This window comes from Diceros bicornis, chromosome 19 (assembly GCF_020826845.1).
Source record: "Diceros bicornis minor isolate mBicDic1 chromosome 19, mDicBic1.mat.cur, whole genome shotgun sequence".
In the NCBI taxonomy this organism is placed as follows: domain Eukaryota; kingdom Metazoa; phylum Chordata; class Mammalia; order Perissodactyla; family Rhinocerotidae; genus Diceros; species Diceros bicornis.
In genome coordinates this window covers 21678154-21695966 of record NC_080758.1, presented here as the reverse complement: position 1 = coordinate 21695966, position 17813 = coordinate 21678154, and the positions used below count along the sequence as shown (strand labels likewise).

General features: G+C 38.0%; 1 protein-coding gene across 5 annotated transcripts in view; it reads left to right on the top strand.

The window, feature by feature from the left end:
- Positions 1-17813, top strand: part of RALGAPB (Ral GTPase activating protein non-catalytic subunit beta) — a 90400-nt gene that overhangs the window by 27157 nt on the left and 45430 nt on the right. For all 5 annotated transcript variants that reach the window (XM_058562711.1, XM_058562710.1, XM_058562707.1 and 2 more), the window contains 8 exons: positions 4338-4516; positions 5581-5729; positions 5859-6075; positions 9562-9763; positions 13116-13283; positions 13826-13940; positions 14593-14740; positions 16595-16659. In XM_058562711.1, the coding sequence (XP_058418694.1) occupies positions 4338-4516; positions 5581-5729; positions 5859-6075; positions 9562-9763; positions 13116-13283; positions 13826-13940; positions 14593-14740; positions 16595-16659 (1243 nt within the window). The remainder of the gene's footprint in view (positions 1-4337; positions 4517-5580; positions 5730-5858; positions 6076-9561; positions 9764-13115; positions 13284-13825; positions 13941-14592; positions 14741-16594; positions 16660-17813) is intronic.

Sequence of the window (17813 nt, the reverse complement as noted above, 5' to 3'; positions counted from 1 at the left end):
AATTTGAAAAATTACAAAACACAAGCAAACAGAAAAGCCCCACAAAAACTTTTGGGGTTTAGATTGTGTATTTATTAGGGTAAGGAACATGTCCTGCTTTAGCAGATGAACCTGAAAATCTTACTGGCTTAGTACAGTATAAGTTTCATAAAGTCTAGGGTAGGAAGTGGCTCTGCTTACATGGTTGTTCAGGGGCACAGGCTGGCAGAGGTGCTGCCTTCTTCAACATGTGGGTTTATTAGGTCCTCAACTTTATAAGCAGGAGCCTCTGTATCTGGCTAGAAGATGGAGAAGAGAGAGCAAGGAAACTTTTGTGGGAGGTTTTTATGGACCAGGCCTTGAAGTGAAGTAAATTGCTGCTATGCATATTCCATTGGCCAGAACTCAGACACACACCACACTTCATTGCAAGACAACGTAGGAGGAAAAGAGAAACTAGTGAACAGCCAGCCAGACTCTGCCAAAGATGAGAGCTGTATTAAGCCTATATTTATATTTAGGAAAAGCTGATATCTTAATATATTGCGTCTGCCTTTCTAAGAGTATGTGTTTTTCTTTTTTAATTTTTTAATTAATTTTTTTTTTTTTGTGAGGAAGATCAGCCCTGAGCTAACATCCATGCTAACCCTCCTCTTTTTTTTTTTTTGCTGAGAAAGACCAGCTCTGAGCTAACATCTATTGCCAATCCTCCTCCTTTTTTTTTTCCCCAAAGCCCCAGCAGATAGTTGTATGTCATAGTTGCACATCCTTCTAGTTGCTGTATGTGGGACGCGGCCTCAGCATGGCCAGAGAAGTGGTGCGTTGGTGTGCACCCGGGATCCGAACCCTGGGCCGCCAGTAGCGGAGTGTGCGCACTTAACCACTAAGCCACGGGACTGGCCCATGTATTTTTCTTTTTTAGAATCTTGAATGTCTTACAGAAATGTTTTGTAGTTTTCTTCATAAAGATCTGCATATTTCTTTTACCATTGTTCCTAGGTATTGCTGATGTTGTGAAAGGTTAACTTTTTTCTGCTATTGTATCTTGTAAATGGCTATTGCTGTAAAGAAAATCTTTTACTTTATTTTTGTATATTATATTTGGGAATTTAAAAGAGCTCTGAGTATTTCACTGATTCTTTTGAGATTTCTAATATAATGGACACAGATCTACAAATAAGACGTGTCTCCTTTCCAGTAATTCATACATGGTGATTAATTAGAAGTGCTTTGGTTGCAGTAAGACCTGTACATGAGTTGTAGTTCTACTACTTTTTTCTTTGTGAACTTGAGCTAACAGTGTAGTCTCTCTGAGTCTCAGTCTCTTTTTAATCTATAAAATGGGGATAATAATAGTATCCATCTTGTTATAAAAATTGAAGAAAAACCATGTAAAACAGTATACTGTCTAACATGTGGTAGGTGCTTGAAAAGTTGCCATTATTGTTATAATTATTTCTGTATATTATTTTACTGCATTTATCAGGACTTCTGGAACACTGTTGATTTAAAATGATACTGTTTTGACATCCTTTTTTTTGTTCTAATTTTCATTGGAGTGTCTCTACTACATGAATTTTTGAGTGATATGTTGGTTGTTGATAGTAGATGTTTATTCTTTTTTATTATCCTGGTTTCCTAAGCAGTTACAAAATGTAAAATTTAAAAATATATATAAAATCAAGAATAGTACTGAACTTTTTTTCAAATTGTATTTTGGGATCCATTTAAGCAATTAAGTGGCTTTTCTTCTTTTACTTATTGATGTGATATATTAATTTATTGTGCAATATTGAGCCATCCTTCATTCCTGAGAGAAAAGTTCTGCTTGGTTATGGAATGCTATTCTTCTGATGTTTTTCCAAATTGTCTCTAGTTCTAGTTTTTGGCTAATTTATGTTTTGGTAACTTAAAAAAAAAAGAATAAGAAACTTCCTATCCTTTTCTATGCTCTGTCGCATGAAAGTTTTATGTTTCTTAAGAGTTTGAAATAAATCACCAGTAAAACTCTAGTCCTGGAATCTTTTTTGAGGGTTAGTTCTTGGATAATGTTTTCCCGTTTCTTTACTATTAACTAATCTCTTCAGGCTTGATCTTCCATCTTGAGCTGAAAGATTTGAGTATTTTAGTCAGGATTCTTTTGGATGGAAGGAATAGGGACCTGCTTAAGCAAGCACAGGTGAAAAAGAGGAGTTGTTGTGTGATGATAGAGAGGTCTCATCGGGCTCCAAGCAGCAGTGAACAACCAGTGCTCATGACGAGGAGGGATCAGGACAGCCTTGGGACAAGCTGCTCTGTCATCTGTTGGCTCTTTTTCTCTTGGCTTTTTTGCTTCTCTTGTGCGTACAAACTGTTTTCTTTCTCCTTCAGGCTTCCCCTGAGCCCCTGTTTCCTCTTGCCTTTGGGGTACACACAGCCCCATGATAACTGCCCAGTGGTGTAAATAGCTGTGATGCTGTGTGACTCTCCAACTCTAACCGTTTCAGTTTACTGAGGCTTTCCCTTTGCTGGGATTCTCGCAAGGGATAAATTGGATCAAATTATTTTTGTTATTTAGGCTGCATCAGTTGTAGGTCTCTAGCAGACATCTGGATATACTCCTTTTGGACGTTTTACCCCACTGGTTAAATGAGCTGTGGCTGGGTGGGAGGCAGGTCTATGAAGGTTACTCAGAAGGGGCTCCTATGGTCATTGGCAAATTTCCTGGGAAGAGAGCTGAGTATGATGGGGAGACAGGGACCAAAATTTTGTGTGTATGGTAATGCTTTATCTTTTTCCAGGAAAAAAAATATTGCCGTTGATTTGAATGCTACTATTCTCAAATGCTTGTCCTTGAACTTGTTTGTGCATGGCCACCTGCCCTTCAGGCCCCACTCAGAGGTTCTGTTTCAGTAAATCTAGGTGGAATCTGGATTTTTAACAGGCTCTCCAAATGTGTCAGATACACAGGGCATTGGGAGCTGCAGGAAGGCAGGTTCTGTTATCTGATGCATATTCTTTGTTACCCGTTCTCATTTTGAATTTTATTGATTTTCTTGAATCTTTTCTCTGAGTATTTGAGTGCCAGTAAAATCATTTCAAGTTTATATCTAGAGAAGCTGCTATAAGCCTTTCTCTCCTCAGTTTTCAGTATCAAGTAGACATGAATTTAGCAGAGCTCTGCTGGACTGAAGTGTAGTCCATTGCAACCTTAGTGCCTGTTTTTCTGATTTCTGAAAGATGAACTACAACCCCTAGCAGGCAGTGCTACTAGAGACTTCTTATCTTCTCTACCCCACATGATGGACTACAGTTCTATGGATACAGTGTACTAATACTAGAAGCCCATTTTCCATACATGCACACATGCTGCCCTGTCCCCACTTGCAATTACTTGAAATTAAGAGTCTGCGTAGATGGAAAACGAGATTTCAAAGGGCAGAGAAATACACTTATTTGTATTTCTCAGCCTAGTTCTTTTGGCCCTGTAGCTAGTAGAAATTCTTTCCAGGTACTGGCTATAGGTTGATTAACAATATTACTTTGAATTGGAGAGGCCATTTAATAGACAGCTAAGCAACCCATTTTGAGTAGAAATAGAAATCTTTTTCCTTTTTTTTTAGTGAGGAAGATTAGCTCTGAGCTAACATCTGTTACCAATCCTCCTCTTTTTGCTGAGGAAGATTGGCCCTGGGCTAACATCTGTGGCCATCTTCTTCTACTTTATGTGTAGGACGCCTGCCACAGCGTGGCTTGATAAGCGATGCGTAGGTCCGCACCTGGAATCCAAACCTGCAAACCCCGGGCTGCCGAAGCAGAGCACGTGAACTTAACCACTATGCCACAGGGCTGGACCCCTAAATCTGTTTTTTAACGGAAATAGATAAAATCATTTATATGCAAAATATGACTCGAGCCCAGATACATTGTTTTGAAATACGTGGTTTTTGTACATACACCTGAACACAAACACTAATCCTGATTTTCAAATAGTTTTTAAAAAATATGAAAAGTTAATATGAAAGTAAAATATTCTTTTTGGGGTTCTTGTTGATTTATTCATAGTTTTACCATTCCATCGCTTAACTCCAAATATGTTAGAAAAATGTCCATGTATACTCTTAAAAAATTAAAAACTTCTAGTCTTATTTTGATTTTCCTTCTCTGAATAGGCAGAGTAAGTTCATGTAAACACACTGCGGATCTTCTGTAAAGAAGTGTTGGTGTTTGAGTCCCTAGCCTATTAAATACAGAGTCAGTCTCCTCGCTGAATCAACGAAATAGGCACAGACAGCCCTGTTCTTATATTAGGTGGTGTGCATTTTATTGCTAAAGAAACTTCTAAATGTATAATTAATTCTTCTCTCTCTTTTTGATAGTAATCCTGTGGATTTGAGTAATCCAGCCATTATAAGCTCTACTCCCAAATTTCAGGAACAGTTCTTGAATGTGAGCGGAATGCCACAAGAATTGAATCAGTATCCCTGCCTTAAACATCTGCCTCAAATATTTTTTCGTGCCATGCGTGGAATCAGCTGTCTGGTGGATGCATTCTTAGGTGAATTTTGTGTATGTTGCAAGACATTTGAAGAGCTGAATATAGATGACTCTAGAGTCTAGTTTTAGAAACTATTACAAAAAGCCCAAAGAAAAAGATGAACAGATCTGATTACAAATAACAAACTAGGAAAAATTATTTGCAACAAATGTAGTAGCTAGAGGGTTTTTGTTGTGTTTATATAAATAATCAATGCTAAGAAAAAGAATAAAACTGGTAGATAAATGGACAAAGGATATGAATAAATGATTTACAAAAGACAAAAGTGTTCACTCTCATTAGTAATGTAACAAAATACAGATTAAAATGCGTTAGGTATCATTCTTATGTGTATCATTAGGAAGCAAATTATACCTTTTGTGAACCACTGTTTTTTCACACTTTAGGAATATGAAAAGTCAGAACTTTTTTAACCTGTTGAAAGATAGTGATGTTTAATATCTATCATTTTCTAAAACACCTCCTCTGTGCACTTGTTAATATATTACATAGGTAATGTATTAATTAGTTCAAACTACGTTTGGCTACCACATAACAATCAAAAATACCAGTGGTTTAAACAAGGTAGTTTATTTTCACACGTGTTAAGCCCGGGGCTGGGCAGTTCGGGGTGCTATAGCAGTTCCATTATTGTCAGGACCCAAGGCCCTTCCAGTCCTGTGGCTCCCCATCCTTTGTGCACTCACTCATGGGCTGTGTTGATTGAATGAGTTCCAACTAGCCTGTTCAGGAATTAGGAAGGAAGGAGAGTCTACACTTGATTGGTCCTTTTAAGGAGATTTCTTGGAAGACCCATCCAATAGTCACCCCTTTCTCTATGGTCAGAACATGGCCACATCTAGCTGTAAGGGAGGCTTGAAAATATAGTTGTTTATTCTGAGTAGCCATGTCCAGCTAAAATTTGTGTTCTGTAGCTCAGGGAGAAAGGGCAAATGGATATTGGGAGGCAGCTAGCCGTCTCTGCTGTAGTCTGTCCTGAGCCTTCACTGGTGTTGCTTGAGGAAGATTTTTCTGACCATATATTTTGAACTATGAAGATTAATTCCATTTTTCTTTTTTTAAAGGCATTTCCAGACCCCGATCAGACAGTGCTCCTCCAACACCCGTGAATAGATTAAGTATGCCTCAAAGCACTGCTGTCAATACCACCCCACCACATAACCGGAGGCACCGGGCTGTTACTGTGAATAAGGCCACCATGAAGACCAGCACAGTAAGAGTTTTCATCACCGTTATTATGCCGTATAAAGTTGGCTTTTTAATCTGCCATCCTTTTTAAAAAGTCCTGCTGTTTTTTCAAACTTTTCATGAGTGTGGATATATTCTTGTGTTCTTCTAATAGGTTAGCACTGCTCATGCCTCGAAAGTTCAGCACCAGACATCCTCCACTTCTCCTCTGTCAAGTCCAAATCAGACTAGTTCAGAACCCCGGCCACTGCCTGCCCCTCAGAGACCAAAGGTTAACAGCATCTTGAATCTCTTTGGATCATGGTTATTTGATGCAGCATTTGTTCACTGTAAACTTCATAATGGGATAAACAGAGACAGCAGCATGACTGGTAAATATTGCTCAAGAAATATGTTATCATTTTCTTCCTTTTCTTTTTTTTCTTTTTAATCTTTCCTACCTGCAAGATTAATATGTTTCTTAAAAAGCTCTCTGTCTCCGACCAACCAGTGTCTTGTGCTTAACCCCTTCCAGCTGAAGTAACAGAATTTTGGCAGTTTTCCTACCTGTCCTTTTTATGTATGTTCTGTGAGGTTTGGCTTTTGTCTGGTTTTATTAGACATACTTCAGGTTAGCCACTTTTTGTTGAATCAAATTCCTTTCAGTAGGTGACCTGGAAATTACCTTCATGTCAGCCAGGATAATAATATTGATATAAAGAATTAAAGATTTTGACCAGAAATTTATTCGCAAGGAGTGTTTTTAGATTTTGACAACCATTCACTCATTAGTACCTATAAATATCAGAAAATTTCTGCTTCACAAAGACTCTAAGCTCTTAGATTTTAGTCTAGAGAACTTTATTTCAAGAGCATACTTTCAAATATACCATTTGCTTTGTAACTAAATAAGACTGTTGGAGAATTAATAACTCAACCCTGATATCTTCATTTAGATTTCATTACAGAAATGATGAAACTCTGTCTAAATAAAATCTGATTTATTTTTGTCATCTTACCATTATACTTGGAAGTAGTGGCTAGGGTACAGGATGGGAGGGTGGGGTAGTGCAGAATGTACTGAATATTTATGACATGTCTTATAGAGCTGACTAATAATGGCTAGTGTTTATTGAACTGCAGTTACTCTGTGCCAGGCACTGTGCTGTATGCATCAATGAGTGTATTGGTTGTTTGGTAAGAAAGCACATTTCCACTGGGGTTGGAAATAGCTTGAGATAAAAGGATGCCTAATTGCATTTGTTTATGCATCTTTAGGAAGATTGCTAATTCCAAGGATAAAACTAATATAATGGCCACAAGGGTCTCCGCTTTCAGAAATACATTCTTAGCTATTATGTATCATTTCAGAACTAAGGTCTATGTCTGTTAGCATTATACATATACAATTCTTTTGGATGTTCTTACAAATCTTTTAAATAATTTAGAAAAGTTGTGAATATAAAGACATTTTCAGGAATATAATTTGAGATTGCATAGTTGAGTCTAGGGATTCCTTTGTTTATTTTGTTCAAATTCAGACACTTTATATTCTACCATTTCCATATTGTCTTTATTTTCAAGTTTGAAAGTAGTGCTTACTTATGGATAAGGAAATGTACTTATCTATGACTAAATGAAAACTTTTAAAAAGCATTTTTGGCTTATATTTTCTTATGTTTATGTGCCTTATATTTTGAGATTTCTGTTTATATTTATTAATTTGTATTGTAGTTTCTAGAATGAGTCAGTCATATTTTCATTTTTATTTTTATTAAGATGCAATTCTTACAGTGTAACTTTTGATATCAAGCTGTTGACACTAAAACCTCTGAATCCAGAATGGCTCAACCTGCTGCATCCTTGGTGGGCTTGCTTAAAGGGAACTTACAGATCTTCCCACTCTCTAGGGAGTTTGTAACAGCTTTGCTCACCGTCTTGTGCCAAAAGGTAGAAACCAGAATTCAAATTGTGTGTGGGCAACAAATTCTTATTTTTAACTCTTACCATTTTCTTTGGTGGGGAAAGGATAGAAACTCCTCCCCCTGCCATGTTCCGAGATGAGAAATGCTGTTACATTACCCAGGAGATAGGAGGTGTCCAGATAGCTGAATGAGTTAGAGTGCTATTGGGTGCCACTCTTGAGGTGTAGGGGTGGTGGGAGGTTTGGGAATACTAACACTGTTAGTCTGTTTTCTAAGTACTGGCTGCCATCAAGGAATTCTGCCATGCAGTTCACCTCTAACTTAAAATGATCCCTCCTGTGAACTGGTTAGCTTTAGATTTACATGTCAATACACTGTGCTTTGTAAAAGTAACATTGAGCTGGGAAGGGTTAATGAACTAAAATTTTAATGCACGTTCTGGGCAGTTCAAAACCTCAATTCTTTGTAGTTGTGTAATTTTCTTTGTTCATTGTTTTGCATGATACAAAAATCATAATTTTGGATCTGAATGCACAATTTCCTATGTTTTTGAACTAGCTTATGGTATCATAAAGCTTTTAATCTAACTTTTAAAAAGCTAAAAAGCTTCTTAACTTATTGTAAAATTTCACCATCTTTAAAGTATTTTATAATTACTGCTGTCCTTTGATTTGTTTCCATTTATTTCTATTATCTTGCAGCATCTTTTATCCAAATTCTTCTTTCTTATAAATCTTGTAAGTAGGAACCAGAAGCTTCTCCTTAATTGCAGTCATGTTTTTATTTCTTTCATAATTCCATTAAAAAATTTGATTGTCATTGTCTCTTGTAGTTTTTGCACTTGGGAAGGAAAATACTTTTCTGTGTTTTGAATGGGGAAGATTGTTGGCAAAAGCAAATTAATCTGCCTGAATCAGTCCCATTATTTCTGTACACTAGTCTGGTCATGTCATGAATTCCAGGATTTTGCACTAACTGTGTTTTGGCTTTTTTTTTTTTTAAAGCTTTAAGCTTATTTTTATACAGATTTAGTGTTTGATTTGTATGCATTCTGCATGTAGTGTTTTTCAAATGTATTATTGCTGGATAGCTTATTCAGGACTAAAATTGGCTCATGGGAAGTTGCATAAAGATTTATGCTTAACTCTGCATTCTATTAAATCTATTATTACAAAATAATATAAACATTTTATGTAGAGTGATAAAAGATTTCAGAGTGATTTTTCAATACACTGTGAAATCTTGTTAAAAATAAAAGCAACTTTCGAAGGGCTTCTGTTTCAGTGACAACAAATGACCATGATAATCTTTCTTACCAATCCAATTTTCTGATTTATCCACCTCAAGTTAGCTGCTGTCTGTGGTTGTTAAAATTCATTCTCATTTTGCTTGGTGGGGTGATTCTTTGGTGTGTGTTTTGGAGTTGGGTGGGTGGTGGGAATGCTCTCTCTTCCTCCCTACCCATTTCTCATCTTTACCTTGCCCTCTCCCAAAAGTATACAGACTGGCATGGGATTGCCCATTCAGTTATGATATGTCCGTCTGGGGTAATGTGTAAATTACAGTAGCTATTTTTCTTAATGTTTAAGCATCATTCTATAGGGGGAGGAAAAAAACAGAATAAATAATAGAAAGGCCAAATTCTGTATATCTGTATTCACATACAGATATATACAAATGTACTCTGCTTATCAAAAATTCAGTAGAAAAATGCTTCTTGTAGAATTTGTTAAACTGACAATACCACTGTAAATTAATTGTTAGCCATTTTCAAAGAAGATTTCAGAGAGCCCTTTTTTTTAAAAAAATCGACATAGTTGCTAAACAAAAGCATTATTGGATTCTATTCAAGTAGCTATTTAATGACACCAACATTTGATCTTTGTGTCCAGGGTCCCATGAGCCTATTTGCATATTGACAAATATAATAAAACCCTCCTTTTCTCTCCCCAGCCATTACAACACAAGCTAGCATGGAGTTTCGACGGAAAGGGTCACAAATGTCCACAGACACCATGGTTTCCAATCCTATGTTTGATGCAAGTGAATTTCCTGATAACTATGAAGCAGGAAGAGCTGAGGCTTGTGGGACACTGTGTAGGATTTTTTGTAGCAAGAAGACTGGAGAAGAGATTCTGCCAGCTTATTTATCCAGGTCTTAGAATTTTTTTGTTTGTTTTTCCATTTATATAGTTTTGATGGTGAAACTCTGTTGTAGCATGCTTGGTAGGCTGAATTGATAAGTAAATGTTGGTTTGAAATACCTGCAAATATCTGTAAGTAATTAAAATTTTTAGTTAAATTCTTCCATTTTACCTGCCTTATCAGATTTGATAGAGATCCTTAAGACCTTTTTTATTTTAGAAGTATTATTTATTCCATCTTATTTGACTTTTATTAATTATGGAGAGATTTGGAAGGACCACACTAATTTTTTAATAAACTTTTAGCACAGTATTAGACACTGTAGATGGTCCAGAGATGTTAACTGTAAATCCTGCCTCTGAGGAGCTTATTTTCTTGAGTGAGCAAAACCATGTGCACAAGTAACAATGATCCAGAAATAATAGGAAGTGGGGTAGGAGAGAGGCACAGATAAAGTGCTGTGGGCATTCAGAGGAACAAGCAGCGTACACTTAACCCTGAGCGTTCAGGAAATAGTGACAGAGGATTGGATGATTGTGCTGGACTTATAAAGGATGGGCAATATTTAGACTGTGTTAGTAAGTTGGATAGGATCGTCTTATCCACATTTATGACTTCAACCAATCTTTGTGAATGGTTCTACCATTCATTCAGTTGCTCAGGCCAGAAACTAGGAGTCATTTTAGACTCCTCTTCTTTCCCTCTGTATCTTTATTTGGTCAACCAACTCCTGCCTTTCTGCTTAATCTTAATCCTCTTTCTAATCTCTCCACTCTGTCTCCACCATGACACTTAAGGCTTTGTCACTTTTTTCCTAAATTAACTTGTAATGGCTTTCTATTTTTCTTGACTCTATTTTGCCTTCCTCAACTGATCATTCACACAGCTAGTGAAGAGATGTTAATATCAATAGAGCATTCAGGTGTCTGTGTACCTACTAGGTTCTCATGAGAGAGGATTAAATTGACTCTGTGAGGGGATAAAGTGCAGAAGCATGTAGATATGAAACAGAATGGCACATGCAGGGAACTAATCAGGGATATCTTTATAGGTTCTTGGCTTTAAGTAACAGAAAACCCTCTCAGTGTGACTTAAGCAAAAGAGGGATTAGTCATGAGAAACTAGGGCTTTTTAATACATTCTAAGGTCAAGATGTGCAGTAGGGCCTCACAAAGGGCAGGAACCAGGAACTAGAAAGTGTTCAAGGACCGAAACAACTTTCATCCTTTCTGTTTCTCTGTCTTCATGGCCTCCTAGAACTGCTTCATTCTTCTCGTCTCTGCAGATCATTTTCTTGTATTGCAGTATACTTCTTTTTTTTTCTTGTGAGGAAGATCGGCCATGAGCTAACATCTGCCAATCCTCCTCTCTTTTTTTACTGAGGAAGACTGGCCCTGGGCCAGCATCCATGCCCATCTTCCTCTACTTTATATGGGACGCTGCCACAGCATGGCTTGACAAGAATTGTGTCAGTGCGCACCTAGGATCCGAACCAGTGAACCCTGGGCTGCCGCAGCGGAGAGTGCATACTTAACCGCTTGCGCCACCGGGCTGGCCCCATTTTTTTTTTTTTTTTTTGTGAGGAAGATCAGCCCTGAGCTAACATCCATGCCAATCCTCCTCTTTTTGCTGAGGAAGACTGGCCTTGAGCAAACATCTGTGCTGATCTTTCTCCACTTTATATGGGATGCCGCCACAGCATGGCCTGACAAGCAGTGCCTCGGTGCGCGCCCGGGATCTGAACCTGGGCCGCCAGCAGCGGAGCATGCGCACTTAACCGGTACGCCCTGGGGCTCGCCCCTGCAGTATACTTCTAAGTTCCCAGTTTCCATGGCCTTGGTCTAGGTGACCAGCAGGGCCAGTTAGTGTCTCTGAATCCTAATATTCAGATTCCTGGGAAAGATGATCTGATTAATCAGATGTCTGCCTTTTGTCTAGTTAGCTATAGCTGTGAAGGTGGGTCACATGGGGTGCTGGTATCCTTGTGGTGGGGGCACGTTTCTCAGGAGGGAGACTGTGGTTAGAGGGATACGCCACATGGTATCAATAGTAGTAAGGGAGAAGGCTGTGACCATGAGCTTTCTGTCTGGCTCGTAAGACTGGATGGGTGGTAGTGTGACCAACGGAAAGAGCAGATTTGCGAGGGGGCCAATGATGAGCTTAGTGTTGAACCTGTTGAATTTTAGATGCCTGTGGGATATTTATCAACAAATATTTATTAAGTTCCTACTTTGTACCAGACACTGTGCACAGGGAGTACTGGAGTAATCAGTACTGCCGTCAGGTATCCAGTACACTTTTGGCTAATAGATCTAGAGCTCACTTGAGAGGTATGGGCTAGAGACTGATTTGATTATATTTGGTGGCTTAAGTAGTGTTTAAAGCCAGGCTAGTGGAAGAGATAGCTTAGAGAACTAAGGTTAGCAGCCCGAGGAACACCAATATTAGGAGGCCAGTGGAATAAGAGCATCTGTTAAAGGAAATAACCTTAGATGTCAGAGAAGAATAGAGAGAGAATAAGGGAGTAATCAAAGGGCTGAATGCTTTAAAAAGGCAGAGTAGACTTAGACATGTCTTCTGGATTTAGCGATTGAGAGGCCATTAGTTATTTGCTAACCTGGTTTTAGTTGATTTCTGGGGCAAGAAGATAGATTGAAATGGGTTGAGCAGTGACCAGGAGGTGAGAAAGTTGTTTTTGAAGAGTTTTGCAGAGAAGAGAAGAGTGCCTTACAGTAGTAGAAGAGTATACTGATGTAGCTGCTTCTCAAAGGTGGAAGATTGAAGACTTAATTGATTGAGGGTTAGGAGTGGAGGTTAAAAGTAAGGTATACTCAAGTATATTCCTAAAAGGAGTCTTATACAGAGTGACCTTCATATCATGATGAATGCAGGGTCGAATGAGTTTTCTTCCTTTCATTGTCCGCCCAAAAATAATGGAGAAGGGGAAGAAAGACACAACACACACTATTCTTTTTAGGAATTGTGAAATGCTGCAAAATTTTACTGATGTGGAATTCACTTCAGTAATTCCTCCAGTTTATTGATAATTACTGCAGCCATTTGTTTTGTTTTGTTTCGGTTGCTTCATTTGCAAGCACCTGTAACTTTGAGTTGCAAAGCTTAAAACTTCAAGGTGTAATAGGTGTGAATCTTTTCTTTCTTTTCATTAGGAAAGATAATTTGGTTCTCAGTGTATTTGATTCTGAATTGTTCTAACTCCAGTAATACCTTTTAAGGGTATTATGTAATACCTTTAGTAATGAAGAGTGGAAATAGACTTTCAGATGACTATGTAGAAAATATTAATAATTATAAAACAATTGATCAGCAGTTTGTTTAAAATTTTTTTCTTGCTTTCCTAGATTTTACATGCTTTTAATTCAAGGTTTGCAGATAAATGATTATGTGTGCCATCCTGTCTTGGCCAGCGTTATTCTAAACTCCCCTCCTTTGTTCTGCTGTGACTTGAAAGGGATTGATGTTGTGGTTCCTTACTTTATTTCAGCTCTTGAAACCATTTTGCCTGACAGGTAAGCCATCATTCTGTACTAGTATATCAGTTGTAGGGTTTGGCCTGGTCTGTTTTGGTGTTGCCTCCCCAGTTTCCTAATTTATCCTGTCCAATTGTTTTCATAGCCCAAGGAGTCTCAGGCCACATTAAAAGAGTATAGAACATCCAGACCCACCTCATCCCTGAACTGCTTCCATTCTGCTTTGTCCATGAGTGGGTTGAATCCTTTTTGGCCTGATCTAGAGGAGTAAGAGCAACCCCAGCACAGAGGTCCTACTTTTGTAGAGTAGGTCTTACATTTAAAAATCAGTCAGTCAATCAGTCAGTCAATCATTCAGTCCGATTCTAGTTTAATTCCATAACAGTTTAACATAGAGATTCACACACACACATACAAATTGCAGAATATAAACTTAGTGGAAAGTAGGTACGTACTGCATTCTTTATGGAACCAAACCTAGTACTTGTATGGTGAAAAATTGGCATAATGTATATTTGGCAATAGCTAAAAACATACTTTAGTTCGGAAATACTAACAGCTTTTTTTTTTTTTTTTGGCAGAGAGCTCTCAAAATTCAAAAGCTATGTAAATCCAACAGAATTGAGAAGATCTTCCATTAATATCCTACTTTCTTTGTTGCCCCTCCCACATCATTTTGGCACAGTCAAATCCGAGGTAATGTTTTATTAAAGTTTTTTTATAGTCTGTATTCTGTTCTGTGTGCTAATTCAAGTCAAATTATATTTTAAAACGGAAATAGGAGCTTTTGGGTCTGGCCCAGTGGCATAGTGGTTAAGTTCGCATGTTCCGCTTTGGCGGACCGAGGTTTGCAGGTTCGGATCCCAGGCACGGACTTATGCACTGCTTATCAAGCCATGCTGTGGTAGGTGTCCCACATACAAAGTAGAGGAAGATGGGCACAGATGTCAGCCCAGGGCCAGTCTTCCTCAGCAAAAAGAGGAGGATTGGCAACAGATGTTAGCTCAGGGCTAATCTTCCTCACAGAGACAAAAAAAGTGGAATAGGAGTTTTTAAAAACATTTTTCATATTATTTTGAGTGAATCAACAAAGTTGATTTGTTCTGGTATTTCTTCTATCAGTCAGCCATCATGCCTTAGCCTACCATTTCAAGTGGTGAAAGGCTTGTGACATCTGATAACGTGTTGTGTGAGTTAGTGACAGACATAGCACAGTGGCTAATATTAGTCAGACTGAAAGCCTTGCTTGTTAGACTGATCTTTTCTTTGTGTACTGTAGCAAGCACTTCCTACATGGGCATAGTGTATCACAACAGTTGATGTTAAATATCATTTGTTTCTTCCGTAGGTGGTCCTGGAAGGAAAGTTTAGTAATGATGACAGCTCTTCTTATGATAAACCAATAACTTTTTTGTCCCTGAAGTTGAGACTTGTAAATATACTAATAGGTGCCTTGCAAACGGAAACGGACCCCAACAACACTCAAATGATATTAGGTTTGTGTTCACACATTTTTTGTAAGTGAAAACCCAGATACACTTGACCCCAGGCCTGCTGAGGATGCGGGGGTCAGTGATAGAAACCTAAGCCTAATATAGCTCTACTTATTCTGAATCAGAAGCAGAATTTATATGTGAAAAAATTTAAAGGGGTGAGATGAGGGAAGGAAGGCGTTACAGTGGTCTTGGTGGGTCATTTTTCCTTAGTTTTATTTGTGTTCTTTTTCTCTTACCCTCTTGCCCTTCCTTTCTCCTTCTGTCCCTGTTGCCCCTGCTTCTCCTCCCCTCTATTCTCTTTCCTTTCCTCCCTCCTTACTTCTGCCTCTTCTTTCTCCCGCCCATTACGTACATGTGAAAATATTTTGAATTGGGTTTAGTTCTGGAAGCCACGTCAGCACTCTGCCAAGAGGAAATTGAGGAGTAGCTGTTGCTCTGCTTCTTCCTATTCTCCTTATTGATTCCTGTTGGTCTCCTAATCGTACTGATTCTCTGTCTTAATTGGTTCATCATCATTATGGGCACTGCCGTATTTTAAGCCCTCTTCACTTCTCAGCTTGATTAGTGCATCTGTCTCTCACTGTACTGCTGGCTTTTCATCGAAGCCAAGGGCATGGTCCTAGGTACAAGTACTCTGGGGAGAGTACTAGAGAAGTGAATGGCATGGCTTTTATCCTTGAGCAAGTCTCATTGCAGAGATTGGAATACTTTCACAAAATTGTCAGATAACAGCAGAAGGCGGTGCTGATTGCATGTCATTTTGAGTGTCTTCAGTGTTGAGAGAGAAGAAACTGAAAGAGCAAGGAAGACTTTGTAGGGGGAAGTGGATTTAATATGTATCTTTTAGGGCAGGATTTGAATAGGCAGAAATGAAGTTAGGATTTCATTCTAGGAGAGGAAATGATATGGCCAAAGAATTGGTGATGGCAGTAGTGGTTGGAGTGGGTGCTCAGGAAGTATAGTATGTTATGCACTGAGAAGGTGGAATAAATAGGGAAGAGTAAATCCTTTCCTTTTGGAAAAGAGTTGAAGGAACAGAGGTTAGATCTCGATATGAGAGAGGCTCCACGTTGTAGTGTTTTAGGTTATTCAAATAACATATCACTTGAATGATCTCTTGATGATTTCTACAGTTGATAGAGTAGTTTTGCTTTACTTTTGTCCTAAAAAGCTCCCTATGTACGTTCAAGAGTCAGTTGTTACTCTTGCCGTAGATTGGCAAAGCTGTGTCTGTCCTCTATTCATTGTGGAAAAGAGTACTCTCCCACGGGAATGAGAAGCAGTGTGCTAGGCTCACCATCTTGTTTCTGTCCTATCCTTTCTAGGGCTATAAGTTTCTTGATAAATACGTGCGGCTTGCCTTCAGAATATGCAGCCATGGGCAAGCCCTGAACCATGTGGCTTTAGTTATTCTTAAAAAGAAGTCAATCAGAAAGATGTAGCTGTGATTTTTATTTTGTTATTTTTATTTTTAAAAGATTAGAATCTGGTTTTAAAAGTGGTCCATGATATTTTCTTAGTTTGTATTATCCTTGAAATTGAGATATTTACACCTAGTCTTTCACAGCAATTAAAAAATATCTGATAGTGGTCATGTTTTTATATAAAGCAAAGTTTGACTTTCAAATTTATTTTAGAAAAATGTGGTTTTAAGACTTTGGGGGCAGATCAGAATTAGGGCATTTCTAAAGAGTATCTTTTCTGACCAATCATTGGATTTACTGGTAATTTTATGTAAATTTCAGGAATACTCAGCTAAAATCATATTCTTATCTCTGCTGTTAATTGAGATGTTTTAGCCATTTTAATATTCTTGTCATGTATTTAATAAAATGCATTTTTTTTCTGTTGCAGGGGCAATGTTAAATATTGTTCAAGATTCAGCACTTTTAGAAGCCATTGGTTGCCAAATGGAGATGGTAAGAAGTATGCCACATGTAATCTGTCAGAGAATATCAACTTCTAGTTTTATGTAAATTACATTCCAAAATGTCTGTTGTCGTGATTTTTAAAGGCGTTTGTTTGTAAATTCAGCTCATTGATTCAGAAGGATTCTATTTTAAAATATCATACATTTTGAGGTTTCTTATCTTTCATTGGCTCATCAACTATATGTCAGGTCCTTGAGAGATTTTGCATGAGAGAAATTCCAGCTAAATGCAGTCTTTATTCTTGGACAGTGTCTACTTAAAGCTCTTGCTTCCTTTGTTGTGCTAGTGTGCTGGCTTGAATAGTGTAGGAAAAGCCCCCTACTCCATAATTCCTTCCATTCCTGATAGATCTAGTGGTGGCTGTAAGCAAGCACCTAGTTTATTCTTTTCCATCTCAACAGCTCTTTCTAGTCCCTCTAGACCAAAGTTTGAAGGTTCCTCAAAGCACCAGTGCTTCTAAATCAAAAAAGCTTCCCAGAGACTCCCAGTGCCCCCTGCTTCTGTCTTCAAGATAAGATCTCTATACCTGGAGTAGAGGCAGGGGAGTGGGGAAATTAATAGAATATACTGGAGTGAGCTGGGTGGATGTAGGATGGGCGATCAAATTATTGAGGAAATTATATTCACGTCCCAGTAGGTGGCTAATAATAATCAGCTGATCTGGTTATAATGAATTGTGTTTATATGGGAAAAAAATGAGGAAATCTTTAACAGACACCTGTGTTAGCCCCTGTACATATAGGAGTTAATCTTTATATCATCCATAGTATTTTATTGTTTGTTTTTATGTTATAAATACATTTTAAAGTTACTCTTATTTGTTTGTTTGTGTTTTGTTTTTTTAAGATTGTATTCCTGTTCTGAATTTTGCTTGAGAGGCACTAGGATATTTCTTTAAGGACCCAGAGTCATTAGCTAGTGAAGTCTAGTGAAGATGGAAAAGGTCCTGGGCTGCCCTTGATAAACAGCAGCAAAGAAGACCCCAGAATGGGCACCTGTAATCATCAGACCTTTCTTACCCTGCAGTAGATGGTGTCTATGCAAAAACATCACAGCAATTTTAATCCCTTGTCAATTTTTATCTATGTATCAGTTTGTGCTGTTTAGTTGGCACATTCCATTTTATCAACATGCCTTTTAAT